The sequence below is a fragment of the Phoenix dactylifera genome, chromosome 3, assembly GCF_009389715.1.
Source record: "Phoenix dactylifera cultivar Barhee BC4 chromosome 3, palm_55x_up_171113_PBpolish2nd_filt_p, whole genome shotgun sequence".
Taxonomy (NCBI): Eukaryota; Viridiplantae; Streptophyta; class Magnoliopsida; order Arecales; family Arecaceae; genus Phoenix; species Phoenix dactylifera.
In genome coordinates this window covers 2,741,149-2,752,235 of record NC_052394.1, presented here as the reverse complement: position 1 = coordinate 2,752,235, position 11,087 = coordinate 2,741,149, and the positions used below count along the sequence as shown (strand labels likewise).

The 11,087-nt window shown below is 39.6% G+C and overlaps 1 protein-coding gene across 1 annotated transcript; it reads left to right on the top strand.

Annotated features, from left to right (window-relative positions):
* Positions 1 to 4,276: 4,276 nt before the first annotated feature.
* Positions 4,277 to 5,331, top strand: LOC103711054 (LOB domain-containing protein 1). Its single transcript, XM_008797030.4, has 2 exons — positions 4,277 to 4,564; positions 4,778 to 5,331. The coding sequence occupies exons 1-2, from the start codon at positions 4,322 to 4,324 to the stop codon at positions 5,117 to 5,119; spliced, it is 585 nt and encodes a 194-aa protein (XP_008795252.2). The 5' UTR covers positions 4,277 to 4,321; the 3' UTR covers positions 5,120 to 5,331.
* The last annotated feature ends 5,756 nt before the right edge of the window (positions 5,332 to 11,087 follow it).

Here is an 11,087-nt window from a genome sequence, read left to right as displayed (position 1 = left end):
TAAGCTGATTAGATGAGTGCAAGGGCATTAAGCTTGTAAAACCTATATTAATTACCTAAATTGGAAAGGTGAAGGTACTAGCTAGTCCATTGATAAAAATTATTGATGGTTGTATTAAAGCCTGAAGCTATATATGTTGAGAGTCATCGTTTAATCTAGTTATGCTAGAATTATATCCTAGTTAGTTATCCTTGTATTATTCCTACTTTTCTATACTAATTTCATTGTAGTTAAAATAGCTAGTTTGTCTTCTTGTGGAAGTCCTAGTTCATGCCACCTAACTCTTGATTTGATTCTTTTGCTTGAATTTGGCTCAAGTTTTGGAAGAAGATAATTAAACTATAATTTAGTCAATTATCATGTCTGCTTTGTGATGAGAGTACCAAAGTAGTGGTCTTCGGTTGGATGGAGTTCTTTACTATTTTGGTTTTGGTGGTAAAGCACCGGTGCCAAAAATTTTGGCATGGGAATCTTGGCAGAGTCTGACTTAAACTTGGTTGGAGGGTAATTTTATATGATGCGCTGAATTAATGAGCAAGAGTGAGAGTGCGTCGGACATCCTAGCGAGTTTTTTTGTTTTGCCATGAGCAAAGCATGCGTCGAGCCTTTTGCCTTGATCTTAACTTTATTTTATAAAATTTATTACTCTCTCTTTCCAATTTTTCTTCTTCTTCTTTGCTATATTTTCTTGCAAATTTGTTTTTTTCTTGCTGCTTGTTTACAGTGATCTTGACCGACCAATCTTATTCCATATTATTACCAATCTACAAATTATCAAATAGTGTCTAGATTTTCTGCAAAGCTATCATATTTCATACCTCATAATGGATTAGAATCAAGGCACTTGATTTCATTATGGTTTCACATTTATTCTCCTATAATCATATAGGTTGGATGCATGTTTAATCCCACATAAGTTATTTGCCGAGGAGATCTTGGATAATTATACAGGATTAAGAAACTCAAAAAATACATTCTCGCTAGTCTTTTTTATTGAGGTCTTAGGTTATAACAAATGGTATCAGGGCAAACTCGGCTCATAGTCTATGTGGATTAGAGGATATTATAGCACAAGTTTATGGAGGCTGACCACGGCCAATCGTGGTGCTTGTGATTAGATTTGAATAGATTTAAACCCTTAGCCTGATGAGGGCGTCAGAGCTTGAACAGGAAAGTATATAAGAACTTGTGTGGGCGTGTTTAGTCCCTCATGGATCGTTTATTCGCCGTATAGGACTAAAAAACTCAAAAAATACCTTCCGGCTAGCTTTTTTGGATGAGGTTCTGAGTTGTTAATAGCTTGTCCGACGGTAGATATAAAAGTTTTGCTATTTATGAGTTAATGCTACAAAATATGCACCAAGATACATGCAAACCGATGCCAACATGATCAATAGAAACCAACTCATCTGATGCAGGCAATGCGAATCTCATCGCTCATCAAATACATATTGGCGTGAGTTGTATGATATAGACCGGCCGATCCATTTCCTTAAAGCATCATGGCATGTCTATTCGGGAGACCCGGCGTTTCGGAGCTTGTGAGAACGTTGGACGGGAGATTGTCACAAATCGCGCAGAAATCTCTACGATCAATACTAAATTATTTATCCCTCGAGAAAGAACATCATTCTAGAAGAACAGTACAAGGATGCTACAACTGTACAAAATCTAAAGAAGCTTAAACAATGGAGATGAAAGGCCACATGTTTGGGGCTAGATTTCCTGCCGATAGCAGATAAGATTTGACAAAGCATTTGAAAAATAACACGCTTATTTAGGGTGACACACGAGAAGGTGCGAAAAAAAGAAGCAAGAGAATAGAATAATAGCTTAGTGGTGACTGATGACGTCCCCTTTCTTAGCATCCATGTTTGGGATTGACCAGAAGTAAAAACTGGCAGTGAAAGGTCTCACACCCATGGTTTTGTTATCTTCCATGGTGGATGGGTAGGTCCACACGGCATCGACTCAGGAAAGATGGCAGACTTAGGACACGGAACGGAATTCCAACTCCTAACCCACCTTCCACCACACACTACGGAAGAGGACTATGTGACCTCCTTTTCCAGCGGGCGAGAAGGGGAGGGGGACCCCCTCGGTGGAGAAAAAATGGAAGCCCTCCCACGCTGGGAGAGGCTAAAAGGTGGCATTTAAAAGCTAGAAGAAATGGTGCCAAGTCTGCTACGGAAGCGATGGAGCGTAGCTTTCTCGTGCCCAACGAGCGGACCGCCTCCTCAACTACATTTTGACCCTAACCTTGCATGCTGTGGTGGTGATCAGGATGGCATGGCATTGGCTTAATTTGGACCCGCGTCCGACTCGTTGGCAATTAGGTTTCTAGCTTTGGGGAGGGAAGGAGTGGAGGTTCTTCTTGCTTTTACCAACAAATCATATGATTTCCTGGCAAAGGATCGGCAATGTAGAGATGGTGAACTAAAATCATTCATTGTGTCCTTGAAGAAAGGGATCTTCGTCTCGATGAACCAAACACATGTTTCCTATTGTTGAAAAAGAAGAATTAGAGAAAAAAATTGCATTTTTGCCCGTCAGTTACAATGTACAGGAGCAGCCTTTATATGGTACTAGAAGACTGGCAAAATTTGGTAAGGCCAACTAAGTTTAGCACAATCAATCAAGATGAAATTTAGTAAGTTCGGCTAAGTTTGGCATAATTAATCACAAATCAATCAAGATGAGGTTTAGTTAAGCCGACTAAGTTTGATACAATCAATTAATCAATGAATTCAAACATTCCTTAGGTTGATCGATTAAGTGAAATGACATTGAAAAGGGACTTTAATAGGGGAATTTAGTTGGTATCATTATTTATTCCTTTGGGTCTTTCACTGGATGATTTGCATATTCTAATTATGGGCCTACATTGAGAATTTTAAAGCACATGGCAATGATAAAGAATGTGCAACCATTGAACACCTCCGCCTACGGCGAGTATTCTAAAGGAAACGGCTCATTACGATTGCTGTCCTGACCCTTTTCTTCTCTGTTTTGATATTAAACAAATATAATCATTGTACCGCAACTGAAAGGAGAAAGAAAAGGTCTTCTTTGAAGTAGCAAAAGGTGTGATAGGGTTGTTTTTAAAAATGCAAAAGTTCACATCATTCATTTAATTCCTAGGCGCAATTAGATTATGCTCGATATAGGCAATATTTTGTTCTCAGAAAAGATATCGTCATATAGCCAGTACTTTAATATTGTTATATATAATTATCCGTATGATACCAACTTTATGGAGATTTCCTATCATTTTCTCTAGAAAAAAGTAACACATGATGTTGCTATTATGTATAATTTCACATTGTTAGTTAGTGTCACAATTTTCAAGATTACAGAAGCAAAGTCAAGCTTCGGTCGAAATTCAATTTATTTGAAAACTTATAATGCTAGTTTATTTTGATTATTATAACACTCACAACATTTCTACTTTGTGACCATCAATTATTAATATAGATTATTAAAACCATGCTCATCCTTTCACGAGCAATTTATTTTTGTTTGGAATGTAAATCTTGAATCATTCCACTAAAAAAAGCTTGTAATGTTAGGTGGACCTCATACATAGTTCCTCATATGGGGCGATGGAAGACACACACTCTCTCTCTCTCTCATCTTTTATGCATCCATGTATAAGAGAACTCTACTCAATTAAGGGGTAAAGACAAAATTCAAAGGATTTGGCCTTAGGCCATAGTTATTAGTGATTGCACTAGCCCCTACCCAACTTGGGTACCAATATGTAATCAGATAACCATCATAGAAAGTACGGATGTAACATTTTGGCATGAAATAGGATAACTTCTCTTTTTCTCATTCCACACTTTCCTCATTTTCAAGCATGAATTAGTCTAAAAGTGCTCATAAAACTTCCCGTCGTGTTGATCCGGGCACATGCATGCCATGTTCCCAACTATTTGAATATTCTCTGCCCTCCTAATCTCGATCGTGACAACCATAACTCCTCGATTTTTCTCTCCCGTCTGTAGCCAAAGATCACATCCATCCCTGCCATCCTCGCCTAACAAGTAGCTAATTTTACCTCGTAGCTGGAAACAGGCCATTCCCAGAAGCCCCTCGGCGGCCGGTACGGTGCAACTGCGCCGTTTAGATTGGAAAGTTCTGGCCGCTGAGGTCAGGTCTCGTCAAGTCTTACCTCATCATCCCCCTCGGCCTCCATTTCACGCTCTCCCTCCCTCCCCTCTTCTATATATGAAGTCTCCTGGCCTCGAGGAGCCCCCCAACCGCGTTCCAAGAGGCTCCCAAGTCATTCTTCCCCGTTTAATTATCCTGTTCTCCTCCTATGGGGTCGAGTGACACCACCACCTTCCGCCACCACCCCTCTTCCTCTCCTTCCTCATCTCCCACCTCCTCTCCTCCCCCGCCTCCTCCCGTAGTGCTCAGCCCCTGCGCCGCCTGCAAGATTCTCCGTCGGAGGTGCGTCGACAAATGCGTGCTTGCTCCGTATTTCCCCCCCACCGAGCCCCTCAAATTCACCACCGCGCATCGAGTGTTCGGCGCCAGCAACATTATCAAGCTCCTGCAGGTAACACACCACCATCCTCACCATTTTAACCACTTTCTGAGCTTGCGTGCTGACTTTTAGATTTAATAGTGCAATTGCTTCATCAAGCTGCAGCATTCCCTCATGGAAACAAGCTATGATATTCAGTGATTACATCAAATTATCTGATTATCGCTTTATCAGACAACTAGAATACAACTAATCATTGCTCGGTGAAAATCCAATGGTTAACAGGATCTACCAGAGAGCCAGAGGGCTGATGCAGTCAGCAGCATGGTGTACGAGGCCAACGCGAGGATCCGAGACCCGGTGTATGGTTGCGCAGGGGCCATCTGCCAGCTCCAGAAGCAAGTGGGCGAGCTCCAGGCTCAGCTGGCCCGAGCACAAGCCGAGCTCGTCAACATGCAAGCCCAGAACGCAAACTTGATCGCCCTCATCTGCATGGAGATGGCTCAATCCCAGCAGCCAAGCACCGACAGCCTCATCATCACCAGCCCTTACGCCTCCCAGAACGACGGGTTCTTCCTCGATGACAGCAGCCATGGCTCGCTGTGGGAGGATCCGCTGTGGACATGAGCGGCACTGGATTCCCTGGCATCAAATAAACGGATCTAAGATCCAAACTGCTGATCATTAGGTGATCATCAGGAGAAGAAATTTGAGAGAAATGAACTGGCGGCGATGGGATAGCATCGATTTGTTATTGTATGGTTAAAAGAAATCCATAATAACTATTAGTCTCTTAATTTTAACGTTGCTAACAAGCTAGATGGACCTTCTTCTGTTCTTTATCGATCGGTCCTCCCAGCTCAAAAAAGAAGAATAAAGGGTTGCGACTTGGAAGAGAACACGATGTTCTAATTGTTGAGACTGGTTCCAATACAAAGTTCATCATGAGTTCCCTTGTCAAACATACTGTAGGCTTCCCGACTGTAAATTTTTTCCCTCTAAGAGGCATGCGTATATTAGTGAGTCAGCAAGCTAAAATTTTAGGTATGAATACTCCTGACGATTACAAGATAAGTCAGCACAAAAAACGTGGAATGCAGGCGAAAGTTTCAAGCCTTCAACGTTCGCTTGCTCACATGATTTCAAGGTCTTATACGGAGTCTACAAGTCGAGCCAACGTACGTCGTGGTGTAGCCACCTTCCGTTTCCTTGACGGAACCTTGGGAGTTTGAAGCATGCACATTTGGAAAAGGGGTCCTTTTCCTACGCCTTTAGAAGTTTAAACCATGGCAACTTCCAGCTTGGGTTCCAGGTTACCTGCCATGAATGGATTGGTGCACAGTGAAGTAAAAGCCAATTCTATCGTTCTCGTATCTAGCTAACACCTGTTCGGTAGAGAGACCGGGACCGGCAAACCAATTAAGTTTTGGCAATTGTATTAGGTCTGTGCTAAGAGTACGGCCTCCTCTCTCTATAATCTATATCTGTTTCCTAATTAGATTGATTAATTGCCTAGAAAACATTAGACCTCTATAGTCGCAAGGTTTTGGAGTCTATCTACCCATCAGCTTCTTTTGTCGTCATGCAGAAAAAAGATACAATGGATGATGCATCTCGACCCTGATATCCTATGGTTATAGTTATAATAACCATTGTTCCATTCCAAATTTAACAAACGTGAACTAATTACGACATACTGTAGTTCACCGCACTGTAACACCATGGCTGCCTGGGCATGAAGTCTCTTTGACAAGGTTGGGAAACAATTAAGTAGAATGGAAATAGAAGGGGTCTCTTTAACTCAAGTTATAGTTTCATAATTTTTACGTACTTCCAAACAAAAAATATAATTGTTTAAGTACCAAAAGCAATGTTTTTAAACGTACCAGTATTCCAAAAATATAAGTTTGCTGGCTTGGCAACTGGGTTTTTGATTCATCTTTTCTATTCCTTCATCGGCTTCCTCTTCTTAGAAATTCTAACCAAGAAAGAGAGTATACTGCAACATGATTCCATCGTTCATTTCTTCTAATTAATTATTATAATTTAAAATTATGTGCAATATCGTCTATTATAGTATATACGATGTTGGATATTACAGCTGCCACATATTGCATGCCCAATCTTGGTATGATATCACAACTGCCACATATTGTATGCAAAAATTTGATATAATATCTAAGATCAATTTGTAAAAAATATGGGATCTGATTGTTATATTCAAAATTAATATTTCTATCAAACCATAAGATTTCAATATTATATTATACTATATCTGATTCTTAGTATCCTTTTCATAATCACGAAATTTTATTGTTGTATTACTATATCTAATAGCTCAACTTGTATACAAAGCACGTCAGTGCTATGAACAGAACAAAGCAATTCGAATCATATGTATCGCTGCTATGCACGTAGTGTTCCCAGATATATACCTGCACTTCTTGCTATGCTTGTCTGGAGACCAGGCAAGTAACAAGACATTTTATTGGCTGACTAAACGAAGAAATATGTCTGTAAGCGCATGCACTTCGGGTTCAATGCCTCATACTTAATTATTTTAAGTTGGTAAGTTCTGAAGAATAGAATGACGCATTAGTTCTCGGACTCCTAGATAACATCCATGCAATTCTTCAGCATTATTCTAATCAAGTGTGTGCCTAAACGCACTGCTGGGGGCTACCATCTGCAGCTAGATCACACCAGTACAAGGCCAGCTTAGCCACCTCTGCCAAACCTAAGAGGATCTAGTGATGCTTCTAGGTCAGTGAAAGAGGCCTGTTTTATTCTCCAGTTGGAACGGGGACAGGAAAAGTCGTCCTGGGATAACAACTAAATCGTAGCAAAGTTGGAGAGCTGGCGCTATTCCAAGCGTACTAAAACCCAGCTGATTTGACTCCAAAGTGGTCCTCAAGGCCCAAATATTTCCACGTATACATATACGAATCTAAAAAGAAAATTAAGTACATATCCAGATACAAGTCTGCCGACTTTCTTCATTTTCCTTGGTGGACGTGTGACTTGGGGTTTGATCTGAGTCAGAGAGAACAAATTCTTGCAGCCTAGTGGAGGAGGTGGGTGGAGAAAAACTACATATCTTGGTCTAGTTAGCAGGAAAAATCAGTATGAAACGAACTCTGGATTTCAGAGGTGGTCTTTTAAGAGGCAGACCCTGTAAGTTGATCGTATACCATTTTAAACTAGACTTTGTCCACAATTAACTGGCAGTCTCAAGTCTCTGATCAGTCTCATTTTTTTTCTTCTAAAAACTATTAATGGATATGAACTTAATTGCCCAAGAGAAGGGCTCTAATATTGATTACAAAAATGTTTCATGTGACTTGAAAATTTGGACGTATGACTTCTAGAGAGAACCAGTACTTCAACTAGAGACCTTTTAATTAATTTCCAATAGGCAATAGCCCCCGTCTTATACGGGCAAACAGGCTATAGCCTTGATGGACGGTGCCAACCAGTGCAACTGGTAAATTAAGTAGTTGGGAATATGTTAGAAATATATGGTTAGACTTTCTCTCGTGTAGTTCTAAAAATAAAGTTACAAGTATATGGTCAACCCACTTTTAATTTAGAGGAGGATATATTTGGTCTCGAACATGAGAAGGCAGTTAAATTCCGAAAATCTAATACGAGTAATTATTTTATCATTTTTACGAGATTATTGGTGGTGTTCCTATGAAGGCTTCCAACTTATATCATTCTTTTATTGAATAAAGTGATCCTGTACAAAGCTTAAATAAGCAGAAATACAGCAAACTTTTTCTTTACATATCTTCGGATACTTTCTCAGTTATTTGTCTCAGGTATGAAACAAGGATATTAGTCATTAATGTATCTTGTGAAAGGACTTACCAACACCGATTTCGTCTAGGCATGGAAGTCCACAGTCTTAGTCCCTTTTTCAGTTCTTCTACGCTGCTAGCTTTATGCTGAACAACTAGTCCAGACTCTGGAAACTGAGGAATTTTCTGGTGTGCTCAGACTTCTTCTAATTGCAATACATTTAAATCAAAAAGGAATTAAGTTGCCTCATTGCTAATTTCTATCATCCTTGCACAGTTCACATGAATCTTTCCAACTTTGATTGAGAGAATGTATGTCACAAGTATCTTAATGGACATCCATTGAATTGCATGTCTGATGATAGAGCAACCACCCGGTTTTTGCATTAGATTATATCTGCCAACAGGAAACCATTTGACTAGTTTCATTTTTCAAATGTTACAAGGGATCTTAGAAGTCTTAACCCCCACATAAAAAAGAAAAGATTGAAGGGAAATGTTAGCATGAGCTAATGGGAAAAGAGAAGACCTACGTAATGGAGGGCACCGAAATGGGAACTAGATACGTTCTGTTGGAAAGTTGCCTTCACATTTAACCAATATGGGACCCTTCAGCCTTTGTTACACTACATCTAGCATGCAGGAACGTGGCAGGTCCATTTTTGTTTTTTTTGGGTACATGAACATGGCAGGTCCTTTTCTGCACATTATATAAAGAGTAGCAGCCAAATAAGATGGGCCCAAGTACTAATCAAGTACCCCACCCTGTCCTTGCTTTCTGACTTGGAGCAGCAAGAGCATTAGATTGTTAACAAAGTTTTTGTGCTGATTTGATTGGAGTAAGAAATTTCTACATGAGAGCTTTCAACTTACCACGATTGACCAATGAAAGAAAGTAAAAATAGCGCAGCCATCCTAGTTTGATTGAAATATTGTTGTCAAAATGTGGCTTGACACTGAAGATATAAACTAGTGATAGAATGAAATAAAGTGCACTAATTCTGGAGATTTTAATTCCTAATCAAACAATGCGACATGTACTGCAATACGGCTGTGGGTTTTCTGACGATGGTGGGTGAAGATGGTCTTGATCATCTTTGCAGGAGTTAAAAAGAAGAGGATGATAAAGATCTCTCTGCATCCACTACATTTGGTAGGTACTTGTAGGCCTAGGCCTCTTTCCATAGGTTCGTAAGTTGAAGCATCCAAGAACGACCTATTAAAAGTTTTTAAGTTCATTTGAGTCAACACCTGAATCTAGTTTAAAATCATGTTCAGCAGTAAATTTAAGGTGTTTTTTGAATGGTGGTCTCAAGACTTTATATAATTTATTAGGAAAGTGTACGGTACTTTGTTATAAGAAATTAATGGACCTGCAAGAAATGGTCCATATGATCATGCGCAGGATCACTATCTTGGTAATTAAACGATTTGAATTTGAATTTTGAGGAGAAAGGTAGATTGCCTCATCTTTTTTATTTGTTATTGTTCAAGTTTCGAATCATTCGCAAAAAAAAAAAAACATCATATCTACTTTTGTTTTCCTTGTACAATTTTCTTCCCTTCATTTGTGAAATGTTTTTCTTTTCTTTAAACACTTAGCAGTTGACTGCCTTCTACTTACACTCCTTTGAGAATTGTGACCCATTAAAGATGCCACAAAAGATCATTGGTGCAACTACCAAGAGACCTCAAGATCGAGCTAACTAGAAGATCTTGATACACATGAAACATTGTGTATTGAAATTATGCAGCATACTCATGAATTTTTCCAAAACTAGCATCACTAGTATATCTAATGATATACTCTTTAAATCTTGTATATGGCCTGTGCCAACCACATAGCTGAAAGATTATGGAAGGATCCAGATGGAGGCCATGTCTTTAAATGGCCTGTGTATTGATCCTTTTGTTCCAAGGCTGGTCGGTTATGCCAAAAAGTTGGTTTTGGCCCAAGATGGAGTCCATTAAGGGCTCATCCATATGCCATAGCAATCGATCGCTATTGAGAATGCAGAGGCCTAGTCCAGCCCATTCATCCGCACTCGTACCACAACTGTCAAACCGTGGATGAAGCCCAAGTCCAAGGTATTAAAACTCTGGCCCGCTCGAACTCCACCATGTGTCCTATCGCGGAGCTCTGAAGGCAGTCGTCGATAAGGCCAAATTGGATCAAAGCTAGTGGGGAACCAACTATCAAAGAAAACCAATAAAAAATCCTCATAAGATGAAGAAATTATTGTCCACACTGCATGCACCATGTAGCTCCACACACCATCAATCATAGCCATTTATTTCTATGGCCCTTATTCATCAAGCGCGCATCTTAGTGCAACACCATAAAAAGAGCGGTTGTGATTGATGGCGTACATATCTATATGGTGCATGCAGTGTAGGAAATGATTTTTTAAACATGAGAAGCATTAGTGGGTCCTATAGTAGCAGAAACTACTTAGCATGAGAATGCCATTCGTCCTTTTTTTTTTTTTTTCTCGGACGGGTGGGGGTGATACATCCACACAAATGTAATTTTGTTTTTAATTTGCTTAATTAGGTAGGAATTAAGAATGGCTGGTGTTGGGAAATTCTTAATTAGGAATTAAGAATGTATTATACTTATAAGTTACAGAAACTCAAAGGCGTCTTACCTCAAACAAGTTTGATTATCAAACCGAGAGACAATATTTTTTGTCTTGATCCGGTTGCAAGTAAGAGAGATGAAAAAGGTGTTTCTCTAAAGAGAGATCATGGAGTCAAAATACAGAAACAATCTCTCCATATACCAAGGTAAGATT